Source organism: Pyrgilauda ruficollis, unplaced genomic scaffold (genome assembly GCF_017590135.1).
Source record: "Pyrgilauda ruficollis isolate IOZ18807 unplaced genomic scaffold, ASM1759013v1 scaffold25, whole genome shotgun sequence".
In the NCBI taxonomy this organism is placed as follows: domain Eukaryota; kingdom Metazoa; phylum Chordata; class Aves; order Passeriformes; family Passeridae; genus Pyrgilauda; species Pyrgilauda ruficollis.
The window spans coordinates 1,578,466-1,600,251 of NW_024523822.1; the positions used below are offsets into that span (position 1 = coordinate 1,578,466).

Below are 21,786 nucleotides of genomic sequence, written 5' to 3' on the forward strand. Positions count from 1 at the left end.
AAAAAAAACCCACACACACACAAACCACACCTCAGGAAGTTTGAAGCTTGCATCTTTTTTTTGACCTGTCTTATGCTTACATAAAGCCCTATACACATCTGCACAAGGAATTCTGTCATTACAGACAAGTACAAATAAATAATGTTGTCCATTATGAGACAGTATTTTCTTCCATCAAAGCAGATACTTAATATATTAAATCAAGTTTCAGCACAAAGTTTGAGCAAATAATTCCACTGACATACTGACTATTTATAAAGAGCACTAGAAAAGTCAAGTGGTCATATATTCTTCCCCAAGAGAGGTCCATTATACCTATAATACTCCTATTGCTCCAGTCAGAACTTAAAAACTGATAGTGATTTCACAAAACTCCCAGGTACACACTCCTCTGCTACATTGTTTAGACACTGCTTCAACCATGTTTGAGATGAATCCCCTTGATCCAATTTAAACACATTACGTCTTACTGTACACCCCAATAACACAGTAAACACTTTTACTTCCTACTCACAGCAGATGTTCCACACACTGGAAGACTTCCATGAACATCCTTCAGCCTTCCCTTCACTAAAATAAACAACCCCAGCACAGTAAATATTTTTCCATATACCATGTCAAATTTTCCAAGCAGCTGAGTTGTCATCTGTTTCCAGCTTATCGACTTCAATACACAGCACTCCAATATAAGGCCTTGTAAGTCCTGTGTGGGATAGAATAATGCTGCATGCTTTGCAGCTCAAAATATCAGCTTTCCAGCACAAGATACCCACTGCCCTCTAACAGCAACTGTGGTATCTTAAACCTCACAGATCACTTCTGAAAACTAACTCCTATTCAACTATCCCGTGTATCTACAGAATTTTCTGCAGGAGTAGAATTTCTATTTTACCTGGTATATTTTCTCCAGGTTGTCAGAATGATTTTGAAATCCCATACTGCTCTTCAACATTCTTCCCAGCTTGTTGAGTGCTGCAAACTTCATTAACATAATCTATTCTATCACCTAGGTCACTAATGGAAAATAATGACTACAACCAATCAAACAGGATTATTACACCTGCAGCCCAGTGCTACCTCCTGCTTAGTGTTTCTACCCGGTTAAGAAGCAAAGCAAAAGGCTCTTAAAAGTGACACTATCCCCAGCCCATGCCTCCACCCCACCAAGACACATTTGCTGGTATGGCTTACTGGTAAAATATGACTTTTTAAAAAAAGCCAGCAAAGTTCTGATTTATAGATCAAGAATCTAAAATCTTTCTTGATTTAGATACATGTGGGTATATTCCTGGTACTTCTGACAGGCATGTCAACCATAAAAACAGCCATATTTTTAAATGCAAACAGAAACATCTTACATTTCTCCTAGCAGAATCTAGGAGAAAAGCATTCACAAAATATGACAATGATCTGTAAAAGCTGATTTTCAGCAGCATTTCAATGATACTAAGAAGAACCACAGAACAGCTGAGGCTGGGTCTCAAGGCCCATGCCTACACATGAATATAAACATGGCTGATTTAATCCTGTTTCCATCACATATTGTGTTGAAGTGCAGTATGTGTCCAGTTACCTGACAGCGAAGTAATACCACTTAGCAGAGGGGAAAAAAAGCATTCCCAATGTCCATATTCCCTGCACAACTTTTACAAAGGCACAAGAGAGCTTTTCCATTCAGGCTAGAGAATCAGGAACTAGCTTGTTTACAGCAGCACACTCAGCCCCGTGTCAGGAGCACCTGTGACAGCATGTTTGTCTCAAGTACCATGCCTGCCTTCACTGCTCAAGGGCATGACCACACTAAACATTCATGAGTGAAGCCACTGGGATTTGAAGAAATGTGATTATATGCAATTACACTGTCTTTTGCACTGTGGCAGTCAACACACAATGAATATAAAGTAAGAAACTCCCTGTGTCAGCCTTTTAGACTCACTTGCTCCCTGTGGCAGTTATCTGCTACCCTTTTCAGGCAAGCACGACAATAATGCAGATCCACTTATCCCCAGCACCCTTTCTGACCTTTTCACATGCCTGATCTGCTGCAACATACCTCATTAAGCCTCACAGGTCTAAGCTTGACTGGCTTGCTAGGAAAAAAATGTGACAGAGAAGTGGAAACCCTACAATATTTGGGGGAAAAAACAAGAGGACAGAGGCGGCAGAGAAGAGCACACAGATGGAAGGAATGTGTGCTAATGCCAGGTTGGCTGCTGCCTTGACTCAGTGAGCAAAGACTCATTAAAGACTACACAGAGGCAGAGCTCTTTGATTAGCCCTTATGAAACAGAATGGTATCATGCCAATGCAGTATCTTTCTTCTCCAAACCTACAAAAGAAGAGCTCTGTCCTGCTGCCATTTGACCTCCACTTTCCTGTTCAGACTGCCATAGAAGCCACCCAGCTTCCTGCCATCCATCCTTTTGGCTGAAGTAAAACTACTCAGCTTCTGCAAACTCCAGTCTTTCGGTGAGCCATCAACCCCTCTGCAAAAACTGCATGTGCTGCCTGCCCTTCAACTTACTACCAGGAGCCAGCACCCATCCTCCCATACACAAAGCATTTGGCAATCAGGTTCTTGGCATGCCTATCCCCATATGAAAACTACAATCACAGAGTGAATTCTGCAAGCCTGAACCTGTGTCAGGACCTCTGCCCCAGCTCTCCACTTCCGTATCCCAGAGAACATGCCTGCAAGGAAGGCACTTGGCTTGACACAAAGTCTGAACAGACAAGTGGACAACCACCAGCAAAACAGAGCATGCAAAGGACTGCATTCAGTCAACATAACTTTGAAAGAGAGTTAGCATGATGGATAACTCCCAGGGGGAAGGGAGGCAGCCAATAGTAGGGTGCAAGGAAATTAACAGGATATAGAAGTTTTAGACAGGGACAGAAGTGGTGATAGGGGCAAGAATGGCCACAGCCACAAACATTATGTCCACAAATACAAAGACACAGCCAGTACAACCTAACTATAGAGCAGTTACACTCCCAGCTATGGCCAACAGGGGCCCTGCTGCCACGCTGACATCTGTCTGCTTTTCAACTTCCAAGTTTGTCTATGGACACGTCTGTCTATGTTACCTAACTGTAGGTAACAAATACACTAATGTCCTTTATGATAAGCAATAGTACAGGTTTAGAATACTGACAGTAATAAAAAATGTTCAAGTCTCTATTTCACAGGAAAGAGTTAGGGGAAAAAAATACTTACCTCCTCCTCTGAGACAAAACAGAAGTGGTTCACTGGGATTTCATAATTGTTATTCATGACATTCGTAGAAAGTCAGCCTACACTTTACATAATGGAATGGCAATAATACTGAAAATTTCAAGGGGAAAATCTGTAATGGCAGAATGCCTAACTGAAGATGCAAGGCAGGCAGATCCCTGATGTGATGTTCAGCAACTACCTCTTTTCTTATGAGGGCAGATATTTAGAATACAGGTGACACTACTGGCACTAGAGGAAAAAACATATTGTCCAGAAAAACCTGAGTGCTTATTTTCTTAAAGTAAAAGCAAACATTTATTTGTAGTCAATACCTCACCTTTAACCCCTATCAAAAAACAATCAAACAAACAAAACAAAGAAACTAAAAAAAAAAAGAAAGAAAGAAAAAAAAAACAAACAAAAAACAACCTCTCATTACAAGTTATTAAACACAGCACAGGTTCATCAAGCCATCATGTACTCCACGCAGAGCCCCACCAAGACTCCATCCTACAGACCTAAAGTAAGTTTGTGCACTCTGGGAATTGCACGGCCTCAGGAAGCTCCCTCTGTCGATTATTATGTAATTATTCAATACTTCGTAGCATCAGTACCAAAATAAAATTAATTCATCAATACAGCATACAGCAGCCTAGATCATGCAATTCATCAGGCCATTGCAACTCCTTTTGTGACTAACTTTTTTTTTTAACAAATTTCAGACATTCCTTAACTGAAGAAAACTGAACTTCCTGAAATTAATGACACTGGGGAAAAAAACATTGAACAAGAAGCTGCCTCAGGATGTCAGGTTTTCAAGGTTTAGTATTAGAAATTCAAGCTGTGCTGACTAGCAGTGATTACCCACACGATGTTCTTCTGCCAGTTTTCTCAATGTGTAAGAACTTTATCAGGCAGCAAAATAAGACAGGTGGTTATATGGTCATTTGTTCTTTTTGTGTATGTGATACAGTTTTGAAACTTTACTGGAACAAAATCAAAGACCAACAATTCTACTCGCTGAGAATGCAACTTCTGTTCACAAAACAAACAAGAAGACACAACCAATGCTGATTTAAAAATGCTTATATACATCAATCACATTTGCCAATGCCAGACAACTATTAATCACACAACTACTGCACTCACACACTAAGCTACCCCTAGACCAACCCTGATGCTCAGACATCAATACTCCGTTGCCTCAGCATCTCCGATTTCCAGCCATTAAATTACCCTAAGCATTTTCTGTACACTCTTGCTCTAAGCTTTGCTGCTTCAGTGTACAAAGAAACACTGCAAACACCACCAACTGCTGGTTCAACAGGTAAAGCAGGATATTAGGGCAGAACCCAGACACAGAGCGAGCAGTTCAGTGAAAAAGACTGTAAGCAGAAGAGGCTGTTAAGGGGCTGAGACTGTCACATGGGACAATCAAGAACATTAGGGTAGCCAATTTTTCAGGCTGCCATTCCATTACTCTTTTGTGATTCATTTAGTCAGCTTGACTATTAAAGTTTTAGTAGTGAACTGACGAGACCTTAACTGCTATTTGTTTGTAGAGATTCAGCTATTTTAGCACCTTGGCACCTGCTTTCACAGCAGCAGTAGTAACCCATTAGCGATGAGATCTGGCCCTCAAACCAGGTTGAACCTCATGCATTATAGAATAATTTTTGGCATGTATAAAAATATTTTAAACTACCCTACTGCACAAACTTTTTTTTTACTTTAGGCAAAGCTTGGAGGCATCCGGATATTTGATTTTCTTTGCTTCCACCAAGAATCATGTGACTCTCCCATCCTGAAATTCTGCAGCATGCCTACAGAACCATAGCTTGAACCTAGATGTTGATTTAGTTTTGTTTTTTGCTGGTTTTTTTGCTGAATGCTTAAGTTTGATCAGCATTTTGATAAAGAACTACCTAAGATTAATTTTCATTCTTAACCCTGTCCTGTCCTTGCCTAAGTAGCTAAAACAAAATTCCAACAGGACACAGCACACCCAGCAGACTGTGGAGAAACATGGTACCTGGTCACTTCACATTACTTAGACATCACAGCAGCCACAGTACAACAGCAGATTAATGCAATGTTATACAATTAAGCTTTAAATCATCATTTTCTGAGCACCATTTCTCCAGGGAGGCAGATTATTTTAAGAATTTTGTTACGTTTCTGAATAGTTTTCAAATACACAAAAAAGTCATCACCATCAATATCTGACTCTTTTTGCATGTGTAGATAAAGGCTGTGTACATGTATACACATAAAAATAGGTGAGCACAAATTTACCAGTTAAAAGGTACTATAAAGCTTTACAATACCTTCAACATAGTATATATAATTTTTCACTGAAAAGGGACATGATTAATTACATTAAAACAGATTATTCCTTTTTCTAACATGTAATGTGATAAATCATAAAAGAGGATGTAAGTGGATAAAATCCACAGATATACTAGCAAAATCTGAGTCCAGAGACAACTGCAGATATATTAATATAATAATAATATTAATATTGGTGTAAACGAAGCAGGGATGCAAATTTCTGTGTGCAGACACCAAAAAACCCAAAACAGAAAAACAATGAACAGAATGGCCTGTACTGTTAGCCAAGGACACAGCTAACAGCAATAAATACCAAGGGATATGTTGTTTACATCTAAATCAGGCCTGTGCTCTCCACAGCACAAAGGACTTGCTTGCAGAAGACCATGCACTGACAACAGGAAGGTGCCAACAAGGCTACCCAGCACGCTGCACGAGCCACAGTTCTCTCTGTTAGACCAGCACAACTTTAAAAGAAGGAAACACGGACAATGGGCAGCAGACTTGCACACAATTTATGAAGGCTGAAGTAAGCAAGACTGTGAGGGAAAAGGGTCATGTTATAGTAACTGTTGGCTCCTAAACTATACAAAAGACATATATATACCATAGTTTTTCATTGTCAATCATAAGGAATCCAAAAGATGCATGGGGAAAAAAATTCCATTCAGTGACAGCAGTAGAAAATCCCTGAAAGTTGAGGACAGAAACAATGCTAGTAACGACACTAAAGAATATGCAACTTGAGACTCAACCACAGGCTATGGAGAATATCTACTGGAGCACAATCCATCCATACTAGAATGGAGAAACTCATTACCTGGCAAGAATAATTAATCCACTCCACTCTCCAAATTTAAAATAACAGGTCACCTATGAACATAGCTGATTTTTTATTATGTAGATGTCTACATGCACACAGAAACTGTCAAACAAATTCCATTTTGTCCACCTACATGACAAAAGCCTCAGAGACATTTTTCTTTTATTTTTCCACACTACTAATCATTCCCAGTTTTTCCCTAAGGGTAACCAACAGTCCATATTTTTCATTGATAAAAAACCTTTCTTTCAAAATTGTTTTCACATTTCTTGAAACTTACTTAATCAAGCACCTAAGTCAGCAGTGGTTTTAACTACTGTTTATCTTGAATTCTTGGCTGGCCACAATCTTATGTTCCTATTATCCAAGAGTATCAACTGTTTCAATGAAATGCATAAAATAGTTTTATGAAAATTCTGTGACCAACTTTGGTATTTGCGCAAGCAGATTTTGTAATTGCTGCTACTGAACTTGAGTCCTTATTTTACAATTACAGAAATTCATTTCAGAACTGTAAGGAGGAGGACAGATGCACCAAAATAAATACATCATAGCAATATATCTCCAAATCTAACAGAAACTGAAAAACTAAACAAAAGAAGACAGAAATATAACAGATTTAGTCTGGAAAAGTAAGAGATTTTGCTTCTAGAGCGTGTACTTTAAGCACTGAGGCTCTAATGAAAGGAGAAACTGCCTCTACTTACTCACTTCTTCTCATGTATTGCTGTTCCTGAAGGCTCCTCTCCACCTCAGAGAAGCCTGTTGTAAATTTTCTTTTAGGAGAAGGGCATTTTAAACCAGAATGTACCTAGTCAAAGCTGAGTGCAATTTTTTTGCCACAACCCTTGAATTCATGCTTTCTGTCTATAAAAAGTTTTAATTTTTCTGAACACCTCCAGTATGTAAGAAAACAAATCAGGATAAGGACACTCACATCTTAAACTCAGTGATGGAAACTCACCCGCTTAACACACACTGAGAGACCATCTGCAGCTAGCTACTTGTGCTAGATACACTATGAATGTCTAATGGATAGGGATGTGCAAATGCTATCAGGTGTTCCCGGGTCCATAAGAGGATCTGCGTGCTTCACAAATACCAACACTTAATTCTGATCAAATTAAATCTGTATTTCTGAGTCTGGCTTAACATTAAGCACAAGTATCTTCCTTGATATTACAGAATCACAGAGTAGTCTGAGCTAGAAGGGACCCACAAGGATCATCAAGTCAACTCTTAAGGGAACAGCCCATACAGGGATCAAACCCACAACCTTGGTGTTATTAGCACCACGATCAAACCAACTGAGCTAGGGTTAGGGTTGGAAGTGTTTGGTGAAAATAAACCAATCAATAAATATATTCTACCAAGATATAAATAACCCATCTCCATTGTAGCAGTGTGCAAAAATGTACCCCTATTCAGTTTTCCAATGGACTTGCAAAGTGGGATACTAACAACCATGCAGGTTTACAATCAGGCTAAGTTTATATAAAGTCTTTTTGCTGCTAGAGTCAGCCTGAGAGAAAGCTCCCATCTATTCATCCTGCCTCCAAGCCACCGCACCCTGCTGCCAGAAAGAATATTTGTGCAGTTGGGTAATTTAACATGCTGAAGACGCTGCACGAAGCTAGTTGCAACCTGGATCAATTCTGCCTGTGTCCAGAGAAAGAGTTGAGCCAACACAGCCAGGGGGTGCTCCAAGCATGGAGAAGCTCACTTCTCAGCCAACCACAACTCTTCATCTCAGTTTACGCCAACTATGCTAAGACTGCTCACCCCTGAAATAGCTCTCCCTGTCCTGTTTAAAGCTGTGTCCTTGGCATGACATTGGGCCTGAAGCACCAAAAGACAGTGTGAGACGTCCCTGGCTGGAACTGTTCAGGACCTCTAGACATCTACGCAAATGAAAACATACGACTTTTCACATTTTTAAATTCAATCTTCATGTCAAGATTTATATAAAATACAAATGCAGCAGTCAACACAGCCCATGGACATAACCCCACAGCTACTGCTAACAGCAGTGTGAGCCCTTTTAATTAAGCACTATTAAAGTTATTTTAAAATACCATTGTTGGGGTTAGCATGGCCAGGTTTTAGTAGCAGGGGAGCTAGAAGGTGGCTACTGGGAGAAGCTGCTAGAAGTTTTCTCCGTGTCTGGCAGATCCAATGCCAGGCAACTCCAAGACAGACCTGCCACTCACCAATTCTAGGCCAATGAAATATGTTAACAGCTCTGTGGCAGAGCTGTTAACATAAATATAAATAATACATAATATAAATATACATAAAATACAGATTTAAGAAGGAAAAAAAATAGTTATTGCAGAGGTGCAATTGCAGCCAGAGAAGAGCAGAGTGACAATATGTGAGAGGAGCAGCCCTGCTGACACCCAGGCTGGTGAAGGAGGGACAGGAGGTGCTCCAGGCACCAGAGCTGAGGTTTCCCTGCAGCCTGTGGTGAGACCATGGTGAGGCAGCTGTGGCCCTGCAGCCCATGGAGGTCCCAGGGGATGCAGAGATCCAGCTGCAGCTCCTGGAAGAGACCCAGGCCAGAGCAGGTGGATGCAGAGCAGGAGACAAGGCTGTGATCCTGTGGGAGGCATGGGCAGGAGCAGGGTCCTGGTCAGACTTGTGACCCTGTGGGGGACCCACACTGAAGCAGGCTGTGCCTGAAGGATGGCACTTTGTGGAAACAGACCCACACTGGAGCAGCTCATGCAGAACTATTGCTAATGGCATGGACTCACACTGAAGAAGGTCATGGACAACTGTCTTCCATGGAGAAGACCCCAGGCTAGAGAAGGGGAAGAACTCCTCTCCCTGAGCAGCAGTAGAAAACAATCCCTGAGCAGCAGCAGAAAACAATGTGATGAATTGACCATAACCTCCATTCACTGTCTCTCTGTGCCACTGAGAGGGGAAAGATAGAGCCTGGGAAGGATGGAGTGGTGTGAGAAGGTGTTCTTAGCATTTATTTTACTTCTCATTATCCTAGTCTTTTAGTAAAAAATCCAATCAATATTTCCAATTCGAGTCTGGCCTGTGACAGTTTTTGGTGAGTGATCTCTCCCAGTCCTTACCTTACCTTACCTATGAACCCTTCATTGCATCTTCTCGCTTCTGTCCAGTTGCAGAGGAGAGTGACAGAGAAGCTTTGGTGGGTGCCAAGCACCCAGCCAGGGTCAACCCACTACAACCATCTGCAGAAACCTAAGCACTTTAATAACTGGATATGATTATGCTGACAATATGGTGTTCTCCACTACACTTTAATAAAGCCTCAGCAACATCACAGAAAGCATACTAGTGTCTCAGTGAACAGCTAAACCAGTATGTATGTGAATGCAACTGAGGTGATTGTGATGCAGTCATTTTTCAGATTTGGAGTAAACTAACTAATAACATTCAATGTCAAACATCCTAGCAAGAGTAAGCAAGGTCAAGTTCCAAGAGCCACTTTCTGCTCTGGCTGAAGTGAACAGCAGTTTAGCCATTAACTTTAACAGGGCAGTCTTGTACCCACACAACAGTTTCAGGTTAATATAAAGCACAAAGGACACCAAAAGAATGCACCAAAAATCATTTTCTTTAACTGTCTTTGTCACTGAAATACTTAAATAATTAAATACTTGACAGGAAATTAGTTTTCTATTTTGTTGACTTTTCTTACATAATGGGTTTGCTTACTGTGTACCATAAGACTTCTCATGCGTCCATACCTAAAACAAGAGTCTTTTCCAACACAGCAGATATGCTATTAAGTACAGACTTCTGGTATGCTCTTTGAGTCAGAACAACAGAGCACTTCACTGCACTTTCCCAGCAGTTACAATTTCAGTTATTCACGTATCTCACCTACTATCACTAAAACCTACACAGCACTAACAAGTTGAAACCAAGTAACCAGCCTCTTGTGCAAGGGCACAGGGTTTTACTCAAAATTGTCAGCAATAATCTACAGATTATCTCATAGTATTATTCTTGAAAGAAAGCAGTAAGTGAACAGAGTTTGCTTCTTAAGAGATTTTGTGATGTATTGTGATCCTAATACTTTCTCAACAAGTTACTAATACAGAATAACAAATTAGATAGATGCAAATAAAAAATACAAGCTTTAAAACCAAACAACTCAAAACCATTGTCAAAGCCAAACCATAGAAATCAAAGTAAAGCACAACTGAACTCAGCATCTGAGTACATATTATTATAACTAAGTAACAATTTATACAAGAATACATAGTCTTTATTTCCATAATCAAAATAGTAGCTTAACAGTCCTGTACATTTAGTAGAACTCATCTATTCCTTTTTCCTACCTTCTCATCCAGGACTGTTCACTGTGTTCCATAAGCATGACAAGTTTCTTTTATATCATTCACAAAGAAAGCATGTTTCTTCCTTGATTTTTAACAAGAAAAATCTTTAACAGAAAACAAAACCCTGAACTTAAAAATTTTGCATCCCTTTGAAGTCCCTCACAATAGCTTCTCTAAAAGATCAGCATAAAAATGGTTACTGCACAACCCACAGATTTTCATTTACAATTTTCATTTCTTTGTATGCATTCTCAGGCAGAAAAACGGCCACATTTAACCTCCATTCTAACTGCCCTGAGAAGAAAACTAGTCTACTCTAAAACTGTCAAAAATACATACTACAATCTAAGCACAATAGCAAAAAACTTCATATACTTACAAACTTCCTCTTCTTGGAAGACTCAACTCCTTCTGCAACAGAAAAAAGTTACAGTGTATTAGCAATAAAATATTTTAATTTGAGGTGGTATTTTTGAGTACCACGATCCTCTCATCCCACCAGTAGCAGAGAGACAAAAGTAGTATATTGGGACAGTAAAAGATGCTGCATGTACCACTTTTCTTTCTTATTTGAAATATTAACATTAGCATTCGGAAAAGTCTGTACCTTTTTGTAGCAGCAATATTAAAAGTATTTCAGTCAATAGACAGATCTTATGGAAAAGCCTTGATGAACTGGCAACACTATTAAAATTTGCAAGAGTCACTGAAAAAGGTAAACTCAGGTCTTTCTAATACTCATATTGGAAAAATAACATTAAAGACTCATATTTTGTTGTTATTAACAACAAAAGTTGTTAATAAGAGGATCACAAGCTGAACACGTGACCATTGCCACCAAGCTTTCTACACTATATTCTTAAACCCAAGAAAGATTAAGAACATAACAGTTTGGTCTACAATAAATAATTACAATTTATTACAATCTTCTGCAAAGTACTAGCATAATAGCAGAAACACGTGTTAAATTTTCTACAGTTTTTGCTGAGAGCAGTTAAACAGTCAGTCAAACTACAGTTTAACAGTTAAACAACTTTTTATGGGATTGACAAGATAGCCTACTAGTTAAATGGAAACTGCAAAACAAACATTTTTCTGTTATTTTAATGTAGCAGAAAGCTACAAGATCCATAAAGTTTTGCCCATCAGAAACAAGCAAAATATATATACCACAAGTATATATTATCATCTATTGCACATATCACAGAATAGCTGAGGCTGAAAGGCATCTCTGGAGATCCCCTGGTCCAACCTACTCACAGCAGAGGCAATTGCAACAAATCACAACTACACCCAGTCAGATTTTGAACATAATTTTGAACATTTTGCAAAGATGGACACCCACAACTTCTCCAGGCGATCTGTTCCATTGTTCAATCACCCTCATTTCTCACATGAACCTGAACGCTACATTAGTTAAGCATTATCTTTGCAATCATGCCCAGCTGAGAGAATAAATTACATTCAAATAAAAGGACAACTTGTCTGACCTAGAGGATGCACAGTCAAGATACATTTGAAGTTGAAGGGCATCATCCTTGCTGAAAGATAAGGTTGCATATGCGTGTCCTGGGGTGACTTTATGTTCTATTGTATCCCCATTCATCTGTTTAGCCCAGAAAGAAGTTCTGCACCTTCAAGACTGGTTCTGAGAGTGAAGGGAATGAAGAGAAGTGTGGAGTTTTTCTTCAGACACTGCACTCACTCCTCCACATTCCTGCTCCTGGACTGTGTTGTCTGCGCACAGACAGACAGTGGGAGAGAGCTTTCCTTTGCTTTTAGTTAGTTTTAGCTAGCTGAGGCAGAGAAGTTCCCTGGACTGTGGTTTTTCTTCTTCTTGGAACCGTTCAAACCTGCTCTGGACTGAACACCCAGAAGAGCACTGGCAGCTCCACCTGTGGCCCACTGGGCCAGGCCAGGGCTGTGACATTTCTGTGCCAGAGGGACTGATCAGAGACTGAGTGAGCTGAGCTACAGCCCACCAAGGGGACTTTCTGAGTTTGTCATCTCTTCAGAGTGGCAAGAGGTTTTATTGTTTAATATTGTTCCATTTTTGTGCTGGTGAATGCTTTGCCTGTTAAATAAACAGGTTTTTTCCACTTTTCTCCACGGAAATCTTCCTGAACCAGCCGGTGGAGGGCCCGCTTAAATCTGCTTTCTAGAAGAACTGCTTTTGGAGATTTTCTCCCAAATTTGCCCTCAACCAGGACAATGTGAGTGGTTCAACTTCTGTGGTTGGATAAAGCTATAGGTATTTACCCGAAAACACATATGAGAATACAATCAAATGGATAAAAATAGTTCAGCCAGGCACCTTAGATAAAAGGCCATAAGGGAATGAATAATTATGTATTCTTTAGAGAGTTTTAAATGGTGTGCAGTAAATAATGCCTGGGCTGCTAACTGAATGATAAGGACTAAAATATCAAGTAGCAGCTCAATTCCTGAGTACCACCCATCCTGTTCACTGAATGAGGAAGGAAAAAATAGTGTGAAACAATGCAATTAGACATAGTAATGCAAAGGCATAGGAGAGCAGGATTAGGGGCCTGGGTAACAAATTCTCGTACTTCCTAGGAAGTTCCAGCAACTGTTCAGAATTTGCATTTTAAAACACATCTTTTAACATAACATGTGCTTACGTACAAAAGAACAGTTACACCTGCATACAATATTGCATTATGAAGCTGAGTAATTCCCCTCAATTTAAAATGTCACATTCATCATGAACAAAATGTTACCACAAGTTAGAACCCACGTACTTCCCTTTGTGGTTTTTTCTTTAATATTTACAATGTCATTGTGTTCTATTTCTAACATGTAACTTTACTTGTAATGGTAGGCACTGTCATACTGTAATAGACAATGCTTGTGGGAAAGCTGCCAAATGGTATGAGCAAGAGTCGTTCGTACATGGCTTTGAGTTGAAACATGTACTTTAAATTTGTTTCCTATGAATCTGTGTGGGGGTTTTTTTTTTTGTTTGTTTTATTCAATTGAAGTGTTTTGGTTGTAGTTTATCATTATTACAGCAGCGCAAATAAGAGACACTGGCTCCTGTAGACACCTGAAGTCACATTAGTTTCTTGGCACATTCTCATGCATGCCATGCTGAAGCACTACTTTTGACCATCAAATGAAGCTCCAAAAAAATAATGGCTCACTGTTAAAGATGTTAAAAACTGCCAAGACCACCCCCTGTATAACGGAAAAAATAAAGCAAAACCACTTGTATGTAACTCATACAAGACAATTTACAAAATGTTGCATTTCTAAGGCTGGATTTTAAAACAATATACATATAAACAGAAGTAGTACTGAAATGAAACAAATATCCTTCCTGGATAATATTTCTATCCTCATTTTTCCTGTCTATTACAACCACGATGTTAAAATCAAAGGTCACTTCTCTCATGCTTCTCCAGCTGGAGTACCTCCAAGAAAAAAAAAAGTAAAATGTAGTAAACTGAAGCATGTTTTTCTCTCACATATCACACTAAATTATTACAGCTCCTACATGGTTTTTTGGTGTTACTTAGGACTCACCCACCCCAAAGATTTTTCCACAGCCTGAAGGAATTAGCAGATTATTGGCTGTGTCACTACAGACTTTCTCCCTCCTGAGAAGGTTCACCAACGTGATGCTAGCTTTGGAACAGTACAGCACAGCTCCACAACTGGCTCTATGCAAAACAGGTGGGAAAAGCATAAACACGCTCTACATGGGGCTTAGGTCTAGCTTATAGCTTACATTAGAGGAATCATTTCTTTCCTAGGTATACAAAACACTATTTGTACTAAAAAGTTAAAGACAACACTTTTACCCTGCCTCTTCCAGCTGTTTTTGTCACAGCCACTTTAAAGAGGGATGAATGATACCAAACCAGAAGTCACTCAGTTCTTCAGGCTTGCAACACTCCAGTTCAGATCTCAGTTAAACTCCAAATGACCTGCATCAACTTCAGTTTTCTGGCACATCAGTGTTTCCTTTCTGAAAACCTCAGTAGAAGACCCAGAAGACCTGTCTGCCCTAGTTCCACTGCTCAGCATCCAACGCATGCAGACGCTGAAGGTAAAACTTAGCAGGGTCAGGACCTTCGGCTCATGTACTTAGCAGGCAAGCATCTGGGGCATTTCAAAGAGAAAATGCTGCCTTCACTGTGACTCTGCATGGTTCTTAGTCACCAGCTCTGCCCCAGAGGATCCCACTGTGCTCTTCTGCCCTTGCCCTACATGGAATCCTCCTCTGGCCAGTTCAAACTGGGCTGGTTTTGGGCTGCTTCATTCTGCTGCAATAACATAAAGCAGATTTAATGGACCAGAGACTCTTGCCCTTGAGGCCCTGTGTGTCTCAAAAACTACTGTAATAAAATATAATAAACCTTGCCTCCAGTTGAAGAGATCTGTGCAAGCTGTGCCAAATTGCTGTGATGTAGCATTAAGAACCAGGTATACTGAATGTAACTGCAGCTGTCAATCAGTTCAAACTCTCTACTCTGTGCATTTTCTATCAATAACATGTTTTGACAAGAATAATGCTTTCTGATTATTTCAATAATTATGATTCTTCCCCTGGTCCTACACACCTTTAAGATACTTCAGTATGCACAAGTTCAATATCTTCATCACAGTGCAGATATTCAGCCTTATAAACAGATCACAATGAACAAATAAAACACCATCAACTTTATTCTGGGTCAAATCTTTCACCCTAGTACCCAGAAATATGGTTTACCAAAAAACACAACAACAATGCAAATAGATCTGAACAAAAGAGGTGACTTAGAAAACACTAACATCTTCACATTCCTTGTAAAGATTACCAGCAAGTTAGAGAAAATTTAAAATACTGAATTTCATCCTCTAGGACGAAAAAATGTAATTAACTTATTGCCTGTTACTGGTACAATTTTAAACAACCAGTAAAAAGTTGCAACATTCATAAACTACCAAAGGCACAGCTAATGTTGTTAATACAAGGTAGATTTTGCAATCACAGTAAATCTGCTTCATCTTCCAACAACTGCAATCTTTAAATATTCAAGAAGTCTTTCACAGTTTCGAGTTGCTCATAAAAGTAGTCTGGAAAAGTGCACCTTTTCAAAACAAATTTCACTTATGCATTCTTCAGCTGGTGAGGTGTTAAGTATAATAAGATTAATATGAAGAGTTGGGGTTTTTTAAACATTGTTGCTCTACCCATCCATCATAAATTGGAAATAGCTGACAGCTTTCTGGTAACCTGTGTTAGATCTTAACAGCTTAAAATTGTAACATTATCACTGCATTAGTAACAGCAGGAAGGAAAAAAAATCAGCAACGGCACACAATTCACCTTCTTATCATCATCAATGACAGCAAGACTTAGTGCTTTGAGGAACGAATTTGAAGGATTTCTTCCTAAGTAATTACTATGTTTTTGCCGAAGATAAGCTGGGGGATGACAGCAGATCTTGCATTTGGATGTGGCAATAAGAATATAAAATAGTGCAAGTGACAAAGTAAAGTATTGTTTCGATCTATCAGAGAAAGGTATTACACTGTGCAAGAGCTTTTTACAACCTAATCTTGACCTCTTTATAAGATTAATATATCAAGTATTGCACTAATCCATTCTAAATACCTTCTAAGCAAGGCAGTGGCAGGTTATGCTTTTTATTTTATTGCTTCCAACTTTGCCAGCATTTGGTTCTTTTGAATCACGGAGCAGTGACGTCTGTGTGGGGACAGATCAACCACAACAAATGACAAGTGGTAGTGTCTCACACCAAATGTGCATCTTCTGAGCTCAGTTTGTTTCTCTGGCAAAGCTGTCTTTTGTTTCTACGACAACTTAAAGTGTTTCCTGGTTCCAGGAATAGTAAGCCTTTGCCTCAGAAACAGTATTCTATTAACATCAGGGTGGAATTTTAGGAGTGGCTATTTACCCTAAAAATTGCAGTTGAACACAGGATTAACCAATTTTCAAAAAGATGCCAAAAATACATTGAGGTCTTTCTTTGTCAATCAAGGTGTTTTCACCTGGATCTGATTTCTCTCAAAACAGGTGTAACTATAAAACTGCTCTTCCTTTCAGATGACCCAAGTGAATTTTTGTTTGCAACACCTCCTTCTCAGCAGCCTGAGTTCTAGATTTGTCCAAGATGCAATTCTACATCCACTTTTCTCAGGAAAACTGTACCAATACCTTCTTCACTGGCAATGTAAGTCAAGATCACTATATTCCTTTTACACACTTGCTGCCAAGTAACCTGGCAATATCCATTCCTTATAGTAAAGTCTGATGTTCTGCCTTTTAGCTGAAGGCTTACAGATTCTTTCCACTCCAGCCACCAGTTTACCAAGGTTTTTGCCTGTTTATTGTGTACTCTCACCAAATGAATCACAGATCATTCCTTCACAAGCATTTCCATGAACAAAAATTGCCACTTCTGCACTGGCAGGCTCTGGAACGTAGTTATCACTACTCAAGGAAGATTCCATTTACAGTTGCCTTGTGACAGCAAAACACTCCTTGAGACAAAACACAATGCTTCCTAGTTCTTAATCCTGCACATACTTAGTTGTGCATTTCAAAATTTAAAGATGTTATTCTCCATGATAACTTATTCCCCTCACATCCCCAAACTTCATGTTGCAAATTAGTAACATCACCACAGATTGTAATGGGAATATACTGTAGAAGTGAAGAGGCACTTACGCTCTAACTTGGCCAGAAAAAGCCACATTTTATCTAATTCAATATTGCATGTTCTATGTAATTCATTTTTATCTCCTTATTTAACTTTCCCTACTCATGTTACAGGCACTGTTGACTGTATCCTTCAAAGCAGAAACATATCTTTGCGTCAGTTCTGTGTTCTGAGATGCAATGTAAAAGCAATATTCAGGTGCTAGGCAAATTATCAATTTAAATGCAAATTAACTGGATCAAAAAGAATGCCGAAGTGGCTATATATAAAAATCATACAGCAAAAAGAAAGCAATCACTTTATCACGTACAAGAGCAATTTGAATAATCTATTTTCATACAGATGAATCGGATACAACATTAAGATTTATAATAAACTAGACTCAACTAAGTAAACAGTAGTTAAATGTTTTGCTTTGCATAGTATTCTAGAAATTCTCATATAGCATTAAAAACACTGATCCATGTGGAAGATGAAACACCTCAGAAGGATTCCATGAGTTAACAGTAAGGATTTTCCTATGAAATACACTATAGTCTGAAGACTTCAATTGTGGGATGGATAATAACATTAGGAAGCAAAAGAACTTTTACCTTGTTAAATATTGTTTAGGGATACAATACAATAACACTCCCAACTAAATGTTGAAATAAATTAACAGAAAACAAAGAAAAATAATTACACCAGGTTTTCTGTAGTTTTTTTACAGAAGACAAAGAACTACAACAGTTTCTTTAGAGAAAGTAGCAAGAACTTGAAAAGAGAGTCAGTCACTCTAAGTAATTTCTAACATCTTTAAATGTTAGAAAGAAAAAAAAAAAACAAACTGACATGGGCAGGGAAAAAAAAAAGAAGAAAGTTAGTAAACAAGTAAGTAAATCAAAAGTGCTACAAGCATACCATTTATGGGAATAAAATTATAAAATTCATCAACACAGAAAATAAGGCATGCCTAGTTTACCCCAATAGAGTCCATAATACTCAATGCTTCAGGGACATACCAAATCATCACAAAAAAAAGTCCTACCAAACTGTATCAGTAACCTCCTGCTCAAATGAAAAGCAGGAATGCATTTAAAAATTATTCAAACTATGCTTAACAACATTATCTCTGCTGGATCTCATGTTCTCCATGAAAAGCAGCAGTGGCAGAACACATCAACGCCACGACCTTATGACAACAATGCAGCACATCTTATTTAAGAGCAGCAACCATAATTAGTAGAAGGTGAAAAACCCTTTCCAATGGGAAGCACAAGCCTTTCTGAAAAGAGAACAATTTGACTGTTGCCAACATTAACTTTGTAAATCTCTGCATTCATTTTCCAGTGGTGTGATCTTTCCTTATTTCAAATAACTCACATTAAAACATAGTAGAAAAATGGCATTTAAGAGATTGTTGCCCACTATGTTGCACTTTTAGCTCAATTTAAAAAACTACATAAATAACCATGTTTCTTTAAGAAAAAAGTGTGAAAACTCTTTTTTCTTAAAGAATGAACTCTCCACCTCCAAGTATACAAAATCATTTCATCTTACACAATGTTAGAAAATCTATGCTTCATTCTGACCTGCTGTCCTACAGTTTATTTCACCCCTTGGCAAAGTACATCACCACAAGGCTAATGGAGAAAATGCATGGACTGTGAAGTGTTTGAAACACCAACACTCAACAGATTCCAGCTGCCAAGTTCACATGAATATTCCCATCAACAGAGTCTAAAAGTGTTATCATATATTATGGGAAAAGGAGATGAAAAAGGAAAAGAAAGTCACACAAGACATAAATCCCAGCTACTGGTACAAGTGTTCACCTGAAGAAATATAAACAATTATATAGTTAACCAGAACAGGAAAACCCAAAATCTGCAGTTTAACTAAAGCCAGTGATTTCTCTAAGTTCTGTTTGAATCTGTAAGTTCTTTGATCAAACAGAAACCAGTACTTTTTATATGGGCACTTTTTATATATACCTACAAAGGATTTTGCCTACTGTTTAAAAGCAAAAGAAAAAAACACTACTACAGCACACAGTGGCCAGCATGAACTTCTTGACAGCATGGCTGCTAAAAGACCATCATGCCCACAAGAATCTGGACGCCTTCCTTTCCCCAGATGTAAATGATGTTTTGTACTATACAATTCAGAAGCTGCTGCCGACTTTTGTTGAAATCAGTAACTAGATGATAAAATGATTAAGTTTGCCTTCAGCATAAGATACTTGCCTACACTCCAGCTTTGATTGCAACAGTTTTTGTTAGTCATTTTGCACCGGATAGAAGGGGAAAAAAAGGTCAAAATACATTTTTTCTTTCTTCCAGGACTGACTAGCACTAGGAAAATACAGGCCTTGTTCCACCCTAACATGTTCACAATCGTCAGGTGGAGGAGACCAAGTCAGAAGAGGAAAATTCACTGGAACTAAGTTTTAAGCTCAGCAGAATTTAATCAGAGAGTTTAGTCAAAGCACTACTGTGCCCACAATGCCCACCCTCAGACCTGTAGAGCTGAGCTCTGCAGCTGCTCTTCGCACATAAGGGAAATATTTAAGGAAAACCAGAAATAAAGGGCACAAATAACTCACTTTTCCACCCAGAAAAATCACATAGAGCAGCAATGACAAAACATTATATTTTCACTTTCAAAAGATATCTCTTTTGCAGAAAAAGGATACTTTATATTTGCTCTGTTTATGATACCAGATCTTCTGCCCCTTATGCAGTTAAAAGCATCAAAATTAGAGATTTTGCTTAGTGTTGACATTCTAATCAGTTTTTATAAATTCACATTTGATCAGCTCAGCTGATCCCACACACCTTATTAGTAATATATTCTATTGATGTGAAAGAAAGTTTCAAGTTCTCAATCAAGGGCCACATTTGAAAAAGTGAGACTGTCTGGAGACCAACTAGGTAAATATTAATCCTATTTCAGAAAACAGGTTAGTCATAATGCATACTTCATTTTTTTCACTTCAAAACTCTAGTCACACATTTCTCCTAACATATGATTTTTCAGCTTGTTCAATTTCAGCTGAAGCTTGGTTTCTTAGAGGTTTGAATGCCCTGAAAAAATATGGAGATCCTCTAAACCAGATTAATCTAAACATAGTTACTCATGTGCCTTTTCTACATGTCCTGCCCTGTCCTGCCTGTTTGCCACACTTGTTTGCTACTGAACTGCAGGAGGCTCTTGTCACTATTCCTCCTCCTATATGGTAGGCAAGAGGACACCACCAGCATGAACAGTTTCACACATATTCAATTACTAGTCAACACACACTCTAAAGCAAGAAAAATTTATTTCAACTGCTCCAAAGATAATACAACAAAAATCCCATTATCCATATTGATATTACATTGCTCTCCCTGTTATGTTATCCAGGTTGTCTAATGAGCTGCAATCTCAATTTTGAGTATCCACCAGAGGAAGACAGGAAAAAATGTAATTCGGGAATTTCAATGCTCTTTTTAAATGTTCATTTCCCTATCAGAAAGGGAACATAAACCTTATCAGTCTGCTGTTTTTATTTTTATCTGAAAGCATCAAAATGTGTTCAACAAAACACATATCTATTGTATCAATCTGTATCAATCTGAGGTCTAAAATCTCTGATGCAGAGAGGAAGCTGATGTCTAGCAGCAACCAGCTTGAGGCACAACCCAAACTTCCTAATATTGACAATTTCACTGGAATAATCATTGATAAAACAATACTAATTACTAGGCTAGTGCTGTACCACTGTGTGTAACAATTTCTGAACTTTTGACATAAAGCACTCTTTCACCCTAGACACAATTTTCAGCTAAAATGTGTAACAGTGATAATTCCTTTTCCACAATTTCTATCGTTACCCAGTCCCTCTGTATGCACTAGCAATAAAGTCAGGTATATTTTATAGTTTTTATTTGGACTACTAACACTCTAGATCAAATGAGATTAGGACCCAGATAGTCTTTTTGCTTTATTGCCATTTTATAGACAGTTTCATTCCCCTCCTTGTCCAATATGGCAAAATGATTGTTTCAAGTCAAACTACAGTAAATCACATCAGCAACTGTATTAAGTTTTGCAAGCATTACATTTCTTGAATTTCCTTTTACCTTTGACTGATAATCCTATTTACACCAGCTTAATAAGGTCTAACAGTATCAGTGAAGGTTACTCGAATTTGTATCTCTGTCTAATATCTTCACCTGCGAGTTTCCATCATGAAATATCTGCTAATTAATGGGAAGAACTTTCCAAAGGCACTGATTTCTTGTGTAACTAGTCCAAAAGACCCTCACAAAATGTAAAGATAAAAGAAGGATAGAAGATACACCTTCAGATTTGTATCTCTTCAACATAAAACTAAAGCAAAGAAAAGCCAACAATAGTTTTTCTCTGCAATTCCTA

At 38.5% G+C, this 21,786-nt stretch overlaps 1 protein-coding gene across 1 annotated transcript in view; it reads right to left on the reverse strand.

Annotated features, from left to right (window-relative positions):
- Positions 1-21,786, reverse strand: part of MAST4 (microtubule associated serine/threonine kinase family member 4) — a 279,014-nt gene that overhangs the window by 136,571 nt on the left and 120,657 nt on the right. Inside the window, exon 4 of the mRNA XM_041470924.1 lies at positions 11,076-11,107. Within this exon, the coding sequence (XP_041326858.1) occupies positions 11,076-11,107 (32 nt within the window). The remainder of the gene's footprint in view (positions 1-11,075; positions 11,108-21,786) is intronic.